Genomic DNA, 19,967 nt, shown 5'->3' with positions numbered 1-19,967 from the left:
AGCTATGAAAGGGGGATGATATAATCATACGGTACCAGTTCTACTATCGTTATACAAGCTCTAATGAGTCGCAAGAGGACATCGAAATCAGAATGAAAGCATGGAATAATTCTTTTACAGAATGGGCGTGATCAGCCCGAAAGGGGGATATGGTACAAACATAAGGGAAGCAATGAGAAAGAAATAATCTTATACCCCCTCCCACCCGGGATGATAAATAGCCATGGACGAAGCCCTCCCAATCCCCAAACAACCCACATGGAAACGCCAATAGAAACGAGTAAGACAGAATGTTGAGAAAGAAAAAAGAGACGTATCGTTATAGATCCATCGCATCGCCTCCATCCGAGACGGTATCCACCATGTCCAGGAGCTTGGCATAAGGGACTGTCACGCGTTGCAATTCCCGATATTTTCCTGGAGGAAGTAGATCAGTATCACGAAGAAAAAAAGCCCGAAGACAAGAATATACATACCGAGAGCAAGAATCACCTCCTTCAGCAACGTCTCCCGCGGCCAGCCACACAGAAAGTCAGACCCTTCGCGCCAATTACGCCCTTCACGCTCATTGGCCTGCAGCTTGGAGAGAGTTTCTCCCCCATCTTCATCCTCAAACAAGCCTCCAATCAATCCTTTCAGTAGTTCCTCAACCTTGCCCTTCAGGCCCTCCGCACCGATGCGCTTGGCATACATATTCAGGTACAGCCGGAATTCTTCCTTTGCGCCCAGGGACAAAGCTGCAGCCATGCGATTCTCGAGATGAGCAATCGAAACGGTGGACTCAAATGTCTCATAGCCCTCACGTGAAAGCAGTACTTTGATAAGCCGCTGCAAGAAGTACGCCCGGCCGCGCAGCAGGGTCTCGTTGGTGGTGTTGCGTTCCAGGAAGGGGATGATACCGGCAGCCACGGCTGCTTTCGCATCCTTGGTATCCTGTTGGGTATCGCGGGCTTGTAAGTTACCTATAGGGGCCTCGGTCGAATTCCAGTATTGACTGCCAACCGCCCACCAGGCTTCTGAGATACGCTGCCATGTGTACATCGAGGGGGAATAAGAGTAACCTTCACCGTTAGTGAGAGAAACCACTACACGACCCTCTGAGTTGATGCGTGCATCTGTGATGGCTGGAGGCGCGGTGGGATTGGCGCCGAGGGTGTGGAGGGCGGCGTCAAGAACAGGTTGGAGAGAGATGGGTGGATGGGGGAGAGGATAGGTGCTTCACATTCCACACATAGCACATGCCCACAGAAGATATACAGAGAAGCCAGGGGCCATTGCACTCCAAGATCACCGGCTGTGCTTCGAGGACCAGGGCGCTCACTAAACGACGACCGGCTGGTGTCCAGATGTAGACTGAACCATCCTCGCATGCCGCTGCCCACATGCTTTGATTTCCGGTAACAAGCAGAACACACTTGGGCAGGAAATCTTGCCACAATGGTTGTTCTCCCCGGAACAGCGTGAGGCGCACGGGCTCTCGATCCACTGCACGACCCGTTAAGCTGGCCGGAGATGGGTTTTTTGCCTCAAACACAATGTCGATCCGACCCTTATCTTTACTACTGGGGTCACCGGCCGTAGCAGGAGGTTCGGTGGGTTTTCCAGTCGAGTCCAGCGCACGCAAAATATGTAAACGGACTTTGGGTACTGCCAACCGTAGCTGGCTCACCGACATGCAGGGATTCGTAACTGCAGGCCGGATAAAATTGGGTGTAGTCTGCTGACCACTGATTGCGGGTTGCACCTGAGCTGGGAGAAGCCCATCGGGCGTATTAGCCATTATAGGAGTTGCGCCGTTCTGGCTTGCGGCAGCAACACGTTTCTCAACATGTCCATCTTCGTCACCCTCGAGTTGAGCCAGTTTGCGTTTGTTTCCGAGAAGTAGAGCAGTCAAGCCACCCTTTGGTAAGCCATCGAATGGTTTCGAGAGGTCTACCAGAGAGGTAGGCGCATCCGTCTTGACCTGACTGCTGACGGAAGCCATCAAACGAGCTTGTGGAAGGGATGACTCGCCCCCTCCGGCTCCAGATACCAGTAAAGGCGCAATGCGCTTCTTGCCCTCCTTTGTATAGGTCGGGCGCTGCTTCAGCCGCTCGAGCTTAGCCTGATATGGGTCTGCCTTCTCGGCTTCTTTGCTGGGGGTTGATGTGCCATTAGTTTGTGTCTTCGCAGTATCAGGGGCCGGTGAGGGAACGCGCGCAGGAGTTGTGCCGTTCGAAGGTTGGGTCGATCCTCCGTTGACGGTGGGCTCGGCGGCGGCGTGACCATCCCCCATCAGTGCACCCATTCGACCCTCGACGCCCTTGATTTCGACGGCCTTGCTTTTCTCCTCAAGTAGGAGCCCATCGGTGGTCTCCGTAATACCAGCACCCTTGCGATTCGTTCCGAATTTTGTAAGCGACTTTTCGTTTTCTTCCATTTCTGTGGCATAGCCCAGCTCGCCGTCCTCAAAGCGAACGGCCACAATGGTGCCATCCAAAGCTGTGGCATAAAGGCACTTGCCGTCGGGACTCCACGCCAGATCTGATATTGACTTGGCAGCCATCTCTTGGGCAACAACAATCGGACGAGCATTGCTTGTGATCCATACACTGAGTGACTTATCTGCACCTGCACACGCAATGACTGTAATATGATGTTGCGCATGGGTATCCGATTGCTGCTTGTTCACCGGCTCCCTTGAATAGAGTCGTGGTGAGAATGAGCAGACCTCAACAGGGGCTTCATGACCAATAAGGTTGATATCGCCATCCCAGGAGCCGCGATTGATAATGGCAACAGAACTAACGGGGCCATTAACCGCATTTGCAGCGGCAATATGCATGCCGTCTGGTGACCAGGAGCAACGACGGAAATATGCAGTCAAGGGAGAGTTGGCGAAGGGTGCAGAAATGGTTTGTTCCAGAACGAAATTGTTCATCTGGTCGTGGGCGCTTGAGTTTGGAGCCGGTGAAGTAAATCGGAAAATGCGCACGGTACGATCATCGCTCGCTGTCGCAAAGTATTTGTTTGCCGGGTCAAAAGTGATGCCCTTGACATGACTCTGGTGAACGGCGATCGTCTTCAGCTTCTCGAATGTATGTCCTGACCACACAACCACTTTTGAGTCCAATCCGACAGACACTAGAATGGACGAGTCGTACGACCATCCCAGATCTTGCACGTCGTTGTCATGTCCAATCAAACGTCGAATCGTGCGCCAGTTCTCGACAGGAGGCGCCTCGTCGGAACCTACATAACAATCACAATCCAATCAGCAACCTCCTTCAATATCCTTTGGTTAGCATGAAGTCTTACCGAAAGTTGAATGTGTTGGAGGATTCGAATCCAGGGTATACACGCAAACGATCTTATCATCGGCCCCTGAAGCCAAGTATTTCCCATTCGGCGAAAAGCGAACTGTATGGATTGTGCCGGAGTGGTTGCTCATAGAGGCCAGCTGTTTGGGCTTGCTTGCGAATTCAGGGTTTCCGGTGTTGTATATGGCCTCTGTGGACCAGATACGAACATATCCATCTAAAGCGCAACAAAAGGGTTCCACGGATCAGTGACAAGTCCCATTTGCATTGTTCCAACGAACGTCGAGTGGTCTCCGCTCTCCAACACATTTAATATTCAAACCCCACAAAACTTACCTCCAGCGGCAGTCACCAGTCTCTTCCCATCAGGAGACACATCGCAACTGTAAACCTCGAAGTCCTTCCGTTCTCCTAGAAAAAGCGCATCCCATTAGCCCTAGTTGCCCCTCAGACCCGGTCACAGCCTCATTTTCCTCAGCTAGCATAACTTTGCATCTATTGCCATGCCGAGCAGCCAAAGCCACGCAGAAATATTCACACAAAAGAGCATACCTCCATGCGTCAGCCAAACGGGTTTGATGATATGCATCGCAGCCCGAGCAGTCTGCGCCGCCTCCTTAAACCAGGCAAGTACAATTTACGACGGCTCCAGCCTGGCCAGATTCTTTGTGCAGACGACTCGGTTCGCTGCGAGTATGGAGGAAGGATGACGACTTCTCGTAAGAGCGGCGGGATAGGGCGAGAATCGGCTCAGGTGTTTATCGGGCAGGACATCGCACAGCCAAAACACAGGCCAGGAGTGTTCAGGCGTTTAAAATTCTGGGTCGGAGAGTAAGACACAGGGAGTGAGATTAACGGGAGAAACTGCAGATGGAATCGGGTGGTGGTGGGGATGAAGGGGAGAAGAGAGCGGCACAAGGAGGGCGCGCCCGATCGAAAAGTCGCGAATCTCCAGATTTGGCGCGTGGCCCGAGCTCCCTTTCGCGTTTGCTCAACTTTATAGTTAAGCTACGACACTAGCAGGTGTCAACCGCCACTACGAGGTCGTTCTACAAAGGTGAATAGTGCAGCGATTTGTCGAAACTTGGATTCTACATACGTATCATACACTGGGGGCTTCTTGTTCTTTCCCTTTTCTTCCTTTTTCTTCCCTGATCAATCCTCATGACGTCCATATGTACATACAAGCTCTGGGCAGATCACCAATTCGATTCAAACTTCGATACAGTACAAGAGACGAGAATCTTTTGGGACTCCTGAACAGATGCTAAAAACCAGAATAGCAGGTCAAAGGAAATACCATGAGTAGTGGAGAGTGATACAGCGGGGAAACGAGCACCAGAACGAGAGCAGTGGAGGAGAATGCAAGAGGGCGTGAGATAATCCAGGAGCACGCATCAGAAAAAAGGAGGAGAAAGATAGAGAGATAGAGAATGTTTCATCGTTCGCATATCGCTGGTATTCGGCAGCGGCATTGATTTATTTCTTCTTGCTGACTTCGTCGAATCCGTCCAGCACGTTCTGTGCAACCCCATCGTGGGCCGCCGACTCCTCAGCCGACTGGATCTCACTCTCAACATCATACTCCTCGGACTGAGCAGCCTGGGCGGTCTCGGCAGACTGCACATTTTTGCCAACAACCTTAGTAGCAAGATTCTTGGCCTGGCTCTCACTAATCTTGCCGTAGACCGACATGGCCGAGGCGATCATGCCACCCATATCGCCCACATTGCCCGGGACCACGACGGCAGTACCTTCACGAGCCAGGTTGGAGAAAGCCTCAACATACTTCTCTGCCACGCTCAAGCTAATTGCGCCGTGAGCATGCTCCTTTCCGTCCTGGATAGCTTGGGAAACAGCATTGATGCCACGGGCGGTAGCCTCGGCCTTCAGCTTGATGGCCTCCGCCTCACCCGCAGCCAAGTTAATCTGTTCGGCACGCAAAGCCTCGGAAGCCAAAATTACCGACTGCTTGCGACCTTCAGCGATATTAATCGCGCTCTGGCGCTGACCTTCGGAGTCGAGAATCTCGGCACGTTTGGAACGCTCCGCGGTGACCTGGCGGTGCATCGCGGCCACGACACCCTCTGGCGCATGGATATCCCTAATCTCGTATCGTAGGCAGACAACACCCCAGTCCTGGGCGGCCTCGTTGATGGCTTGTGTGATATTAGTGTTGAGTGTGGCACGCTCCTTGAGGACGTGGTCCAGGGTCAATTGACCGATTTCAGATCTCATCGTCGTCTGCGCAAGCTGCGAGATCGCATATTCTGCGTCCTCGACTCCATAGCTAAATAGTTCAGTCCTTCGTTAGCCGATCCTGGTATCAATAGACCTGCCGTGCCAGTACGGACACTCACCTAGCCTTGTATGCGTCAAAGACACGGGTATACAGAACACCGTCCAGCTCCAGGGTAACGTTATCGGCGGTAATGGCATTCTGGCTCGGGATCTCGATAGCCGACTCCTTCAAACTCTTCACGTAGGCGATCCGATCCAGAAATGGAACCAGGATCGCTAGACCCGGCTCCAGGATGCGGTGGAACTTTCCCATGCGCTCAACGATCCATGCCGTCTGCTGCGGGACGAAGCGCACGACCGTGTTTGCGGGGAGGGTCTGTCGATTGGTGAAATACGTCGTGGGACCGAGTCCTGGTTGCTGCGAGGAGCCGGCGGCAGCGAAATTGCTAAAAATGGATTCTGGAGCTAGATTCCGAGGGGAATTCGACACGGCTCGTCGTTGTGGGGGAGGTCACGCTGGTCGCGGTGGAAGACCGGGGAAGGCGGCGCTGCTGAAGGACGTTGGTACCACGAGACCGTAACAGTCTCGAGGTCTGGCGGGTTGCACCCTCCATTATGACTGCGGGTGATGATATCAGGGCGAGGTTGGGGTAGAGGATGGTGGAGAGGCAGAGTCAGCCGGTTAAGACGAGCTGTTCGGGGCATGGAGGGTTCGGGGTTTGGCGTTGCTCCGACTGGTCAAGCTGTTGGCGCCTGAGGCACCCAGGATGCAACACGGAGTACAGATGGATTGGAGAGCTCAATCACAGGACGCCAGGTTCAGTGAGCTCGAGTCAAATGAAAAGTAAGCATAGACTCTACAAAAATAAACAAATTCCATGACAAGCCAAAAAAAAATTTTAATTTTGAATCTGAACTCTCTAGCTTTGATCCATAGTATGCAAGTCAATTACTCGGACAAACAACACACTGAATGACCTCATTTATGCACAAAAAAAGGGCTGATTGGCAGTCACGGGAAAACAAGCACCGGTGCAAGATAAAAACGCCATTGAAAAAAAGGAGAAAAGCGCCGAGTAAGATTTCACGTCCAGCAGACTTCGGCCGTACATCAAACTTTAGTATGAAAGAGCACCGGTAGCAACTGCTCGGAGTAGTAGGGCAGCCCCAGCGAAATTTTGAGACTGGAAGCTGTTTGCCCAATCCATGGGAAAATAAGGGTATATAATGGGGGGAAACACTTAGAGTCACGTAGATGACATCATACAAGGCACTTTTTCATTGATGGTTCTCGACCATTGCATTGCTCGGAGTCGGTACACCGTCATGCTGATACTCGCTAAGATCCAAAACACAAGAGCCGGAATCGACACCAGCTGACCGGATTGGATAATAAAATAGGCGGCAATGGCAAAAAACCACTTCACAAGAGGAAAAAAAAAAAAAAAAAAGGAACACACAAAATCTCTATGATCAGAAGAAAAAAAAACAATCATTTTTTGGGCCCAGCACGCCGATCGAATCGGGCAGTGGTGTAGGCAAGAAAGGGAATATTTGCCCAGTAATATCATGCCCGGACTCCGGAGAAAACATTTTGAAGTGGGGAAAAGAAAGCCCATGGTTTTTGAAGCAATCAACGCGGAGAGGGGGAAACAAAAAGAGAAACAAGAGGTGAGACGAACTCCGAGGCTTCACGGTGACCGGGAAAAGCCAAGTCGCCGGTGTTGCGATGGGAATGAACCATTCGGCGCTCTAGAAGAGAAGTGGGCGACGATGCATGCAAAACCTTTTTGAACACAACAATGCTGATCATGATTTGGGCGAATGGAACGAAGAGGGGAAGTAAAAAAGATGAACAAAAATTTGAACCCCAGAAATAAAGAGCAACGGAATCGAGAGCGAGAAGAGAGAATGGATACCGATAACGAGTCATTCAGATGATTCTTTTCCAACACCGCCTTTTCTTACCATACTCGCGATTGAAGTAGAACCCGGCATTGTGACGGTTGGACTTTTCCATAAGTCCGCTTCCCATGGCGGAGCAAAGCAGTGAAAAGAGCGCATCATGGTATATGAAATCACTGGTTCGTGACAAGCCCACCATGTCCGCGAACACCTGCGGAGGAAAAGAGCAATGGCTGAAAAGACAGATTTGGTAAAAGCCCATGAGAGCATTGAAACCATAATCAAGGTGTCGTGTTAGAAGATCATCAAGGGCTAAACGCCGAAATTCATTGTACAGTGGCATATCGAAATTGCGGATGAGGTACCGTGACCAGGAACGATAGGGAGGGCCGGTCACAAAGCCAGAATCAAGGGGGGTTGACTTTTGGTGTCGACCATGGGGAGGATTTAAATGGAAGGTGTCAGGTTTATTTTGGACATTGGACGTCTTCTTTTTGCGGGGAGGGCCCGGTCCGTTTGACTCGAACAAAGAGTGATGCTTTGGTGGCGACTCGTCAGCCAGGGGAGTGGCAGAATGGCATGGATGATGCTTTCTGTTCTCCACATCGAAGCTAATGAGCAGACACAAACACAGTCAGTCAATAGTGATCGGTTAAAAAATGGTGCGAAAGCAATCATACCCAGGAGAGCACCACGAGGGTCCAAAGCCAAGGGGGACCGGGTTCATCGAGGGCGAATCTAGTCGGCACGCTGAATCATATTCGTCAATAAATGGTTGGTCTGCAGAAGTGGGGGATGGAGAAATTTCTTCCAGTTCTGGGCTGCCTCCGGGAACAAAAGAAAGATCCATGGGGGTTCCTACATTGGCAATTTCATTTTGCGCCGATGGCACGGACGGCATGAACTCTGGGGCCGTAGAAGAAAGCGAGGTCGGGGCTTGGCGGGATGCCGTGCCATTAGGAATAAACTGTCGCGACCCATGGTGAGCCGAGCCGTTGGGAGTGCCGTCGGCATGGTTGTTGTTCAATGGGGTGTTCTCGTCGGTCTTGCCAGTGTGTGTGGCCGGGGGGGCACCCTCATGCTGGGCCGAGGGGTCGCGCTGGTCAACGGGGAGGATCCACTGGCCCCATCGCTCCTTCGGGCGGAGGCGATCCACGCCATCCTCACCAGTCTGGTATTCGACGTTTCGCAGATTGCGAGAAACATGACGGAGCATCTCAAAGTCCTCGGTCAGAGACTTGACCCGCTTGAAGCTAGCAATAACACCCAGAGGAACGAAGCCCTGGGAATCCATGTGACGGCGAAGGAACATATCCTTGCACATGTTATCCACCGAGAAGTAGTACTCGAGCTGCATGGACAGCATTGTCATTAGGGAAAAAGGCTCCATGTACTGCTGGTAGGGAACAGCACTCATGGGGCCAGGGGCCACAGCCTGGTAGGGGTACATGGTGTTGATGTCAGCCGGGAATGGGTAAACACCGGGGTAAACACCAGTGGAGGCGGGCAATGAGGGAGACCGCACGGTCATGCGGTGACCTTGCTGCGATCCATTCTGAATATGTTGCGAGCGCTGGCGGTCGTTGAAACCGTACTTGGAGGGAACAAAGTTGTTCTGCGGGGTGCCGAACTGAGGGTTCTGGCCAAAACCAGTGTAAGGGCCACGGCCACGGGTGGAGCCCCGGCCTCCCCGCTGGTTGTCGCCGCGCTCCCGGTTGAATTCCTGGAAGCCAGCAGAATCGCGGCTCAAATCAGCAGACTTAGAACCAGACTCGGCACGGCGGTCGTTGGCACGAGTAGCGGCCTGGGCATCAACAGCCAGGTGAGCAGCCTTGGAGTTAGCAGCTCGGGCCTCCTGGTTCCGGGTGAACTGCTTGCCTTCGCGCTGGGGTCGAGAGACGTTCTCGCCGCCGTTGGTCTGCTTGCCGCCAGCAGCGGCGGCATCTTCAGCGCCACGAGCCTTGCGATCCGCAGCCTGGGCCTTGCGTCCCTCCTGGTTGGCAGCATCCGGACTAGTGGACCGTCTTGATTGGGCGGGAAGAGAAGTGGCACGGCCAGTGGTAGGTTCATTGCGTCCACGCTCTCCAGAGCCCTGCTTGGCCGCGGAAGCCTGACTGGCCTGTCCAGACGCAGCCTTCTCACCGCTGGCAGCACCAGCGCCGTGAGCACCGCCACGGCTGCCATCGCGTCCCCCGCGAGCGGCCCGGCGGCCTCCACGGCCAGACGATGGGAGAGGAGTGTTGAAAACGGCAGTGGGGACGTAGTTCACCGGCATCCACTTCTCCTTGCCGTGGGTTCGGATGACAGGGCTCTTCTCGGTGCGCTCAGGTTTGTCGGTCTTCTCCTGAGCCTTCTTCTTCTCCTCGCCCAATGCAACCTGAGGGGTGGGCCATAATGAAGCGTCGGTAACGGAAGGAAGAGCCTCATCCCGTCCCTTACCACCCTCAGTCTTCTTGCGGTCCTTGGTGCCTTCCGAAGAACCATCAGCACCCTTCTTCTTTGAAGTGGTCTTGGAGGAGTCCTGCTGGGTCTCATCCGCCTTCCCAGGTGTCGTCTTGTTCGTTGGCACAGCAGGCGTGCTTTTGGCCTTGGCTTCTTGGGCCTCCCTCCTGCGCTCCCAGATGTTCACGGAGGGGAGAGGAGCAGCTTTCAGCTCCTTTGGCGGGGCACTCTTCTCAGACTTTTCAGACTTCTCCTTGGAACCCTCAGAGCCGTTCTCTGACTTATCTGCCTTCACATCCTGTGATTGCTTATCTGACGAAGCATCGGCGGTGCCGTTGGGCACACTGGAGGAGTCGCCTCCCTCTTTGGACTGAGTAGCGGTAGATCGAACGCTCGGTGATGAGGTCCTGGAGTGGGCGGCCTTCGATCGGGAGTGCTTGCTAGTCACAGTCGTGAACTCCGCATCGGGGTCCGCATGAGACACTGTCTTTTCAGCTTCCTGTGGCGTCTCAGACTCCGAAGGAGCGGTCACAGACTCCAGCGCATCGTCGGTCTTCTCTTCCTGGCTGACTTCGGGCTGCTCCGGCTCTGTCGCGGTCTTGTTGGAGGCCGGTGTGCCAGCAGCGCCCTTCGCGGCTTGCGCATAAGAAAATGTAGCGCTCATTTTTGTGGTTTTTGGTTAGATTGAGATGGATTGAGTTGAAAGAAGTAAATCTGTTAGGGAACAGCGATTTCCGTTTGGGCCTGGAGATCTCTATACACGCCCACGCGCTAGGAAACTCCGGCACCAGTATCTCTCAGAAAAGGAACTTCCACCGTTTTATAACCCCACCAAGCAGCAGCTTCCCGTTCACTCGGTATTGTACCCACGAGTCGCAGCGGTTTTTCCGGCAAGGTGAGACGAAACGAAGCGGAGAGGTTGTTGAGGAAGAAAAACACTCGGTCTGGGGAGGAATGTGCGAATTGACCGTCTAGACCACAGATCGCATCGGTAGCACTGACGGTATCGGTATCGTTGCGAAGGGAGCGGTCGGAATGGATGCGAGCCACCAAAACGCACAGAGGGACGAAAAATTGAGAAACAGAGGGAAGTTCCAGAAAGAAAATAAAAATTTTCAACAAAGAGAAGGCACTGCCTTGTCGATGCTCTGCAAACCAGACTGTGAAGACACCAGCTTACTGGCTTGCACGATCAATCTGCCTGACGAAAGACGGAAACTGAAGAGGTCTTGTGTTGCGTCCACAAACGGTCGATTGTCGGAGTAGCGGTTGACAGTGCAGCACAACGATCCAAGGAAGCGATGGGCTGTATCTGGCCGGGAAACAGGGATACCGGAGCACGCTGGACGTCAGGCCGGTCGGTGTTCTAGACAGCGACGCGGACCCCTTGTAAGAGCCGGTGGGAAAAAAGCCGGGGGAAGCAAAGCGCGGATTGCACTTCACAGACGGCTCACGGAGTCACGAGCGAAGATCGGTCACTCCGTTCTCTCCAGGGGTGAGAGGAGAAAGGAGAGGTGCCGAACCGGATTCGTTGACAGAGGATCTCGTGTGGGAGAAATGAGCGCGCGGAAAGAGCACGGAGGAATTCCCGGGTAAGTGTGTCGGAGAGGAGTAGCGGTTTTGGAGGACCGAAACGAGGAAGAGAGGTTGAGCACGAAACGCCCAAGAAGGGGAGGGGGGAGGAGGTGAGAGAGGGGAAGTTTGGTGGGAGGGTAAGAGGAGGAGGGAGCAGGAACGCAAAATTATTATTTGGGTAATAATCAGGACCGGTTGTGGTAGCGGGGTGCCAGTGCCAGCAGTGCCAGCGGGAGTACAGTATGGGCCGCCCTGTTTTCTTCTGTTCGGACTATGATTTTGGATTGATGATTTATGATAGGTCTCGGCCACAACACACAGTTCGCATCCGTGAATTACTACGCAACTTTTTATTTTTTTTTGGTCCTTTGGAATTGACATTTGAAGGGGGGAAGGAAATCTCGTATGGAGACCTTGTGGAATCCGTCGGTGCCGTACGCCCGCAACACACACAAAACGAGGGAAAACGGGGCCCGCAATCGATACCAGTCGCACAGCACCATATTTCCCGGCTCCCAAGGGTTTTTTTTATGGGTTTTTTTTTGGGGAGCCCGAATGCCGCGAAATTTATGGGCCCTGGTTTGAGGTCTAGCGACATGATAGAGGTCGATAGGTCCTGAATAAATATGCAAATACCTAGTTCTCAGAAAGTTCAGGTCATCTAGGATACTAGGATTATCACCTCGTACCGTTCCCTGCTCGGTTCTGGCTGGTCCGAGGTCCGTAGTACATTACATGCCTATCGGGCCATAAGGTACCCCGGGCACCCTGCGTTCATCGAAACTACCTATTTTACCTTCTCAACATGACCTGGACATGGCCAGAACAGACAAAAGGGTTTGATCCATTTATATATGGTTCATGGCTTTCCCCCATCAGCTCTAGACATCTTAGTTTGGAGTTCACTTGAGCTTTGAATCCGTACCTTTCCAACCTGGTCTCGTCATAGATACCATACAGTGAGGCTCCTGGGCGTCAGGCTTCGCACACCGTCAGGCCGGAATTCTATCTAGATATATTACTTCCGTCCCGACCAAGCGACGCTGTTGAAACCTACAAGTGTTTCCCCTCAGAAACAAAATAACAAAATAACCTGGGGCATGATCCGATCACCGGTAGTGTTCTCCCCGGGCTCCCGTAGGCAGGCGAGGGGGCCCTAAAGTATAACTCGATGGTGCCAATCGAGGCCGAACGTGGCAGAGACCTGTGCTGCATGAACCAGGCCTGGGTCGGCCGTTGTACGCCGTCCTGCGCTGTTGACAGGTCCAGCAGTGGTATCCGCCCACTCCGGAAAGCACCACCACCAACCAGCAGTCCTACATCATGCCCGCGATCGAGGCTGCAGGCATACCGGCCTTCTACTTCAGACCATGATTCACGGGGCTCGATTCTCTCTGCTTGAACTTTTTTTCCTGACAGCCACACCTGGGTATGACTGCAAAGAACCTACCCCAGAAGTTCGAGCCCGCTACATCAAGTAATTTTCCCATACCTCTGTAGCAGTATTACATGTAATATACAGACAGAGACTGTAATTTAGATTCCTCGAGAGTCAGCTCCAATAGACTAAATCTACATAGCTAATACGTGCATTCGTTACTCTCTCTCTCTCTCTCTCTCTCTCTCTCTCTCTCTCTCTCTCTCTCACACACACACACACACATTCTCTCTCTCTCTTGCCCGAAGATCCTGTGAAGGCAAAATCTGCTTAACTCCTGCTTTCTAAAAGCTGATAGATTCGACTCAAGTCTATTGCATCTCCGGTCTCCGTACTCAAAAAAACTTCAACGGCACATTTCCAATTTTTTTCACGTTTTAGCAACCCTTGCGGGGTCCACCGGGGCCCCTCTGTTCCGCCCATTGGCCCCCCTGGGGCGACACACATTTCGATCCTCAAATGTCTCGGTGCAACGGCGCTGCTGTTGGGCCTATCGGCCGACCTAGGACCGAGAGCACACACCCTGACATCCATGTAGACGACACGTATACAGAATATAATATCAGAGTATAGTATCTCATATATCCATTCTACCCAAAGTTCGGGATTTTCCATCAACCCCTTGGATCGAGTTGAAACGTCATATCGCTTCTTCCCGTTCTATACTATATCTTCCGCCCTCGCGATCGGTGGTCGCGGAATCATCACAGGCGGAGACCCGGATATACCGGTTCAAGGTCCTCGGGTACCTGCCAAGGGTTTGAGTGGTCTTCACCAATATCCCGCCTACCACGAACTACCCAGGATCCGAGTCTATCCGCGTAATACCAGGCCCGTGGACAGCACTAGTAGTAGTAGGTACTACTGCTGCTACTCCTGCTGCTTCTACTGCCCTACAAGACTTTCCTCTGTAGTTTCGATCGGATGATGATTGTTGATGGTATAATACCGACTACATAGACCCCTCTCTCCCCGCGGAAACTCGTCGGGGCAGTTTGGGCCCAGCAATAGCTCAAATAAGAAAACTTATCCCCCCGCCCTCTCCCCCTTCTCCCCAGGTCTGGACCATCCCCGTGGCTATTCTGTGTGACCGAAGAATGTGATGGGAGTCCCGCGCAGAGGGCGGACACGTGACGAATCGTGTTGCAGGGTCCCGTACGAGACGTAACGGGAGGGGGAAGGGGGAGTTCTGTACGACCGCACGACGGAGGGAACGAGTTCGTTCGAAGGGGATCTCCGAGTGCGACGGTCTCGCTCGGCGGTCTTGCTTGGGACCGGGAGAACGGGGGCGCGTTGAGATTCGGCAGCGCGCGATTAGGGCTGAGGGCACGCGGGATTCATCGGAAAGGGTGGAGCTGTGTGTAATCGAATTACGCCAGTTGCGCCATGGTATCGGTATTATATCGTCGCCGCCAGCGCCGGCGCCCCTCCTGACCGTGCAGATTTGCTTAACTAGCTTTACTGCATCGTAGGCAGGACGTGGGATGGGGTGGCTTGATCAGTTATACAGCGTCGTGCAGAGAGACGCCAGGCTGAATTGGAGAATAATGACAAGGCTAGGAAGCAGAACAGAGTGGTATATGTATTTTGCAGATCCCCGCTGAAACAAGAACAAACCCCAACCCCCAAAGTTTTGCCCAAGCCTAGTATAGAGAGAGAGAGAGAGAGAGAGAGAGAGAGAGAGAGAGAGAACCCACGCAGCTACCAATGTCGCACACTGATGAGCACCTGCTCTCGCGCATCCAGCTCGACCGCGCCCGGTGGCCCAGTCACGAAGCCAAGCCGCGTGAGGACCTGCCAGACCAACTTGCGCTTCAGGCTCTCACGTACGGGAATCTTCTCCAGCGCGTCATAGCCATTAAAGTACTTCAGGAACACGGGCCAGTACTTCTGCAGAATGGTCTGCAGATCGTTTGGCGCAATGTCCGGGCTCGCACCCTCCAGGCTGTGACCGAGGCCCGTCTGGTCGGGGAACCGGGAGACAATCTCGTCAAGCCACCGCGACTCGAGCGGCGAAGCACGGTGTGGAGAAAGGATCAGGGATGAGCGGCGGAGGGTCGTGGACCGGTCGAGGAGCTTGTGGGAATTACGAAGTCGCGCGCGGGGATCGGCGCGTCCGGGCATGGGTGTCTCGTCGCCGCTGCCGTGACTGGCGAGAGAGGAGGACGACGACGAGTTGGCATCATCATCGTCGGAGGAATCGTCATTAGCGACGGAACTGGCACTGCCCTTGGCCAGATATCGGTCTACCTCTTCCTTTCGAAGGGCAGTCTCCACGGCGAGTTTGATTTCCGGGGTGACTTTGATACGAGCGAAAGTTCGCAGCTGCGTGACCCAGCCACCCCGAAGGAGCCAGGCCAGAATGGCAAAGTACGTCTCTTTGTGATCTTTGCTGGGGATGAAGCTAGCATAGGCCCGAGGTGTCCCGCTGAGTGCAGAAAGCATCTTTGGGAGACTAGGCAGCGTCGGGAAGGCATGTTGGTAGGCAATCGTAGCAATTTCCAATTTGCTCAAGTCGCAATTCGGTGAGACAATGTAGGTGTCTCGTTGGTGGATGGGGGGAATTGCGCGGGCCCGACGCCAGTATACCAGGTGGCTTGCCAGCATCTGGATTGTCGACAGTGGGATTCCGGAGGACGCTGATATTTGAGCGAATGACTTGGTGGGCTTGGAACATCGGATGTAATGTGCCAGCGCTGGGGCTAGCGTGCCGCCGGAAGCTTCAACATCTTTGATGATCGATGCCTCGCTGTCAAGTAAAAGTAGAGCAAAATGTTTGGCTAGTACTTGATGGGGTGTACTGCTCTCATCATTGCCTGGATCATCAACTGGGGTGGCGCTGTCCGCTGTAGTCAACCAAAGACCTGGGTATGCTTTGTCGGCTGGTCCAGCCAGGTAGGCAGTGGATGTCAAAGGAGGGATCTGTAGGGATATGGAGACATCGGGGCTGAGAGATACTGATGCGATCTTTGATGCCGAGATGCTGCTGTAGACTGTATAAATAGCCCTTGCCAGAGATGATTGGGATATCATTTCGGAGTATAGATTCTGAACCGAAGTTTCTGGCATCAATGTCAGGATACATGAATGATCAGATGTGCCTAGAGTCAAGAACTTACTTGTTTCTCTCGCCTTGCGCCGCATTCCCAAGATATGTTGCGATTCCTTCCACACGTAATCTGTGCGGGCCTGCTCCCATTTGAGAGCTTTGGCAAACTTCTTGATGATGTTCTCATAGATCTCGCGGACACGCATGGAATACTCGAGTAAAGGAGGATCCATAACAAAAACGACATTGAACATCGTCATATGGTCGTTGTCCTCGGGGTCGAAAGAATCGTCCTGCTGTTTCCCCGTCTTCACACTAGCCGTCGACGCACGCTTCATCTCCGTCGGTGACGCGGTCAACGACAATTCGGTAATCGTAGCAACGCTCCCTCCGAGGTCAGGAGATGTAGTCGCATCCTCTTCACCTTGTCCATCTTCCGCGCTCTCATTGTGCCCCAACTCTCCGCCATCCCATTCAGCCTGGTGCTTCTTTTTCTTCTTCCGCCGTTGCTTGCGCCAGGTCCCGTCCTCACGCACGAAGACTGGCCACCCAATGAGCGCCAGGTCGTTAATCCCCACCTCATACCGCCGTTTATGCCACGATCGAGACGGACTCAGTAGTTTTTCCCATATACTGCCCGGCAAACCCAGGAGCGATTCCCACGGTGGTCGCGACGAGCCTCCGGTCCCATCCTCGGGTCGATCAGACGCACCAGTATCATCCTCAAGATCCGACGCGCCACCACCCCGTCTGCGTAGCGACGCTCCTCTGCCAGACCCCAGAGACCCAGGCCTGTGCGTCTCTCCACCTCCCGGCGACGCGGAGACCGGCACATGGCCTTCTAGGCCGAAGTTGCTCGCGCGACGAATGTTCGCTGACGGCCCTGCGGCATTCGGCTCGCGCTCCTCCTCATCCTCGTCAGAGCTGAGCGACTCATCGCTCGAGCTGGATTCAACGTTCCTAGTACCCTGGCGGCTGCGCGTGCGGGAAATGCGCCGCCCGCCCTTGGTGCTCGTCTTCAGGCGGTTCTCGCTGAGCGGGTTCGGCGGGTAGTGGAAGACGAGGCGGGGGCCTGTGCGCGAGCGCACAATCAGGATAATTGCCACCAGACATGCGTCTGGTGGCCGTGCGATGGAAGACATCGAGTGCGTTGGCGTTCGCGATCGCCTGGGGGCTCGACGTTGAAGAAGGCGCGGAAGTGATTGGGCGGAGGCGGGTTTTCCCCGCATGCGAGAGAGCTCGAGCCAATTCGAGGCCGCTCACGTCTGGCATTCAGATACGCGAATACTGAGCACAACGGCTTCGAGAATAAAGCAAAATAGCGGAGATTATTGGATTATAATACAATTCTTTTTTCATATATATACAACGCCGTCCAGGGGCGCCAGCGCACCTCCAAACGCGGATGCGGTGGTTTCTACAAAATATCGTACAAAAAAGTCATTCCCCTTCATGCTAAGGTTTAGGCTGTCCCCTCGCTCTGGTCCAGCTCAGTCGGCCTTTCCTGCTCCTTTTTCTCCTCCTTGTGTCGTATTGGTCGGAGAAGTGCCTTTATCTTGACCCTCCTTGAATATGAGTCCGAGGTTCTCGAAGTTGTCGGGGGCCATCAGATTCCTGTAGATAGAAGACAGGCAGTTCATTAGTGCATGATTCTTGGTTTTCAGCAGCGGCATAACCTCCACGCAAAGAGAAAAAAAAGGAAAGGAAAAAGGTCTGTCTCGGTCGTGGATTCCACGTACTTGTCCATCCGGCAAGCGAGGTAGTCCTTGGCCAGTCTGCGACACGCCTCGTCATTGGTGCCTTTATTCGACTTGATACATTTCAAGTACCCAGAAATGATATGCTTGCATTCTCCTGTGACAGCAGACGAGATATTAGTGAGGTCCGTATTCGCCGACGGGCACAGTCGAAAGGCCCATTCGAATCGACCAGTGTAGAGATTTACCTTCGTGGTCAAGAGGGAAGCTACCACGTTCGGGTCTTTGAGAGGCAATCAACTGTCAGCGCAAATTCTTTTCACAATATCAGCCGCTAAGGAGCAGCCCATCCGGATTGGACGGGGGATTGTAGCTAGCATGAAGAGACAGAGCGCAAGGACTCACGGCGTGGGCTTGTAGTTCACGGACCCGCCTCCGGGAGCTCCGAACGACATTTTGATACTCTGGTGAGAACAGCGGGGACGTATTATGGTATTAGCAGTACTGACACCTCCGAGGCTTCGCTGTACTGCGCGGAAGAGTGAATGATGATTCCAGAGATCGATCGCCGTCCACGAGTTCCAGCAAGAGAGCGGGTCGATGGCCCGAAGACAAACGGAGCAAAAGAGACAAACACCGCCTCAGCCAACCAGTCACGACTGGCGGATGCGCCGATGATGTAGCGAGCTGCTTAGAATCAGGACTGGAGATTAAAGAGGAGCCATTGAGTGGATTAGAGATAGAACAAAGTACTGCTAGATCAGCAGCCCGTTTGTCTCATCTTGTTTGTCTTGTCTGCAGTGTATGACTTGGGCGTGTTGATCCCTTGCCACGGTGAAATATATATATGCACTGAAGAGGCCCTTGATTCCTCTGGAATTAACTTCCAATCCCACTTCTTATCATATCTCACTCGACCTTCTTCCCTGTACTAAGATTCATTTCACACCCAAAGCATCTTCGTCTAAACTGAAACTACAGCCAATATGCCAATGTACGTGTCGCTCATGCCACCCTTGCCCACTTCTCATCACCCCGCATTGTAATACTAACGGACCGCCATAGGAAACTGGATGGCAGCTGCCAATGCGGCGGCGTGGAATTCACTCTCCAGTCGCAAACCCCAGTCCCCTACCAACTATGCGCCTGCAGCATCTGTCGCAAAGTGGCAGGTTATAGTGGGGCCGTGAACCTGGGTGGCATCGCGGATAGTCTCCAGATCCTCAAGGGAAAGGACCTGATCAAGTGTGCCCCGACCCCTTCACACTTCCGAAGTCTTACGCCCTTGGGCCACGGGCTATATATAATACTGCTATCCCGGGATCGAATCTGACTATTTGGTCGCTAGGAAATACAATGGAATTAAAGACCGCGGAACTCCGAACGAGGAGCGCTGCGCTTCCGAGCGGAACTTTTGCTCGAATTGCAGCACCATGCTGTGGCTGTGGGATCACCATTGGCCGGAATTGATTCACCCTTTTGCCTCTGCGATTGATACGGACCTGCCTGAACCGGCGGAGATGGTCTGTATCATGGCCGACTCAAAGCCGGCATGGGCGCGATGGCCAGAGGGGAAGAAGAGCGTGCATACTCTCTACAACAAAGATAGTCTGGAGGAGTGGCATAAGAGACACAACTATTTTGTGGAGTAGAGAAATTGACCTGGAAACGTTGATTCAGAGCAAGGGAGTCGGGGAGTACGGCGGATGGGACAGGAGTTGAATTCGAGGGGAAGAAAGAACTATTAAGCTTTCGTCTATGAAAATGGGCCGAGAGGAAAATGTAGCCATGGCTGCGGTTTACGCGAAAGAGCGATGATTATGAGAGATTTATGTTTGATTGAAATGATTAAACTAGGGGGGTATCAAGGGTATCTAATGAGAACCTGCAGCGCATATTAGCCACTGTACACATAACAGGATGTAATCAAGCATCGTGTAAACAAGTGAAGAGATCAGTTCTCCAAGGTGAATATAATTTGTATCTTCAATGTAGTTCAGAAAGAACACAGCGAATTATAGGGTTCATCATGAAATGAGGGCAAGAAGAAAAGACAAGGTGGTACTCACTCAGACAAGGGCCATCCCATCGACCAAATAATAGTTGAGGGTATTCCTAAGTGATTGATCGGATCGAGTCAGCAATGGCATTCGGAGAAAATGCAAGCGTGAAATGCAAGATCAAAACATGGCAATTTAAGTCAGGCTGTGGGGGTCCTCGTCAGTATGGACTCGTCTCATGGGCTCAGATGGGATGCAGGCCGACTCACCTCATTAAATCAGATTTTTGTATAAATGTTCATTCCCGGACGAACCAGGTCA

The 19,967-nt window shown here is 53.0% G+C and overlaps 6 protein-coding genes across 6 annotated transcripts; 1 reads left to right on the top strand and 5 right to left on the bottom strand.

Annotated features, from left to right (window-relative positions):
• Positions 1–319: 319 nt before the first annotated feature.
• On the bottom strand, positions 320–3,888 carry hir1 (putative histone transcription regulator Hir1; the record flags this gene model as incomplete). Its single annotated transcript, XM_057072199.1, has 6 exons — positions 320–417; positions 477–1,216; positions 1,281–3,231; positions 3,298–3,516; positions 3,636–3,710; positions 3,852–3,888. The coding sequence occupies 6 exons, from the start codon at positions 3,886–3,888 to the stop codon at positions 320–322; spliced, it is 3,120 nt and encodes a 1,039-aa protein (XP_056938729.1).
• Positions 3,889–4,778: 890 nt separating this feature from the next.
• Positions 4,779–6,154, bottom strand: N7462_000472 (SPFH domain-containing protein; the record flags this gene model as incomplete). The annotated part of the gene is made up of 3 exons (XM_057072198.1): positions 4,779–5,589; positions 5,660–5,999; positions 6,031–6,154. The coding sequence occupies 3 exons, from the start codon at positions 6,152–6,154 to the stop codon at positions 4,779–4,781; spliced, it is 1,275 nt and encodes a 424-aa protein (XP_056938728.1).
• A 1,943-nt stretch (positions 6,155–8,097) lies between these two features.
• Positions 8,098–10,551, bottom strand: N7462_000471 (La domain family; the record flags this gene model as incomplete). The annotated part of the gene is made up of 1 exon (XM_057072197.1): positions 8,098–10,551. One exon carries the CDS (start codon positions 10,549–10,551, stop codon positions 8,098–8,100), a length of 2,454 nt encoding a protein of 817 aa, XP_056938727.1.
• A 4,050-nt stretch (positions 10,552–14,601) lies between these two features.
• On the bottom strand, positions 14,602–17,091 carry N7462_000470 (nitrogen permease regulator 3 family protein; the record flags this gene model as incomplete). The annotated part of the gene is made up of 1 exon (XM_057072196.1): positions 14,602–17,091. One exon carries the CDS (start codon positions 17,089–17,091, stop codon positions 14,602–14,604), a length of 2,490 nt encoding a protein of 829 aa, XP_056938726.1.
• A 348-nt stretch (positions 17,092–17,439) lies between these two features.
• N7462_000469 (uncharacterized protein) lies at positions 17,440–17,801 on the bottom strand (the record flags this gene model as incomplete). The annotated part of the gene is made up of 2 exons (XM_057072195.1): positions 17,440–17,563; positions 17,689–17,801. Coding segments are annotated over 2 exons (237 nt in total), but the record flags the coding sequence as incomplete, so codon positions are not given.
• An 831-nt stretch (positions 17,802–18,632) lies between these two features.
• Positions 18,633–19,298, top strand: N7462_000468 (GFA family protein; the record flags this gene model as incomplete). The annotated part of the gene is made up of 3 exons (XM_057072194.1): positions 18,633–18,640; positions 18,712–18,891; positions 18,995–19,298. The coding sequence occupies 3 exons, from the start codon at positions 18,633–18,635 to the stop codon at positions 19,296–19,298; spliced, it is 492 nt and encodes a 163-aa protein (XP_056938724.1).
• Positions 19,299–19,967: the final 669 nt, after the last annotated feature.

The sequence above is a fragment of the Penicillium macrosclerotiorum genome (assembly GCF_028827735.1).
Source record: "Penicillium macrosclerotiorum strain IBT 26536 chromosome Unknown utg000001l_segment0_segment0, whole genome shotgun sequence".
NCBI lineage: Eukaryota > Fungi > Ascomycota > Eurotiomycetes > Eurotiales > Aspergillaceae > Penicillium > Penicillium macrosclerotiorum.
Note: the sequence above shows the minus strand (reverse complement) of the source record. Positions and strands in the feature narration are given on the sequence as shown.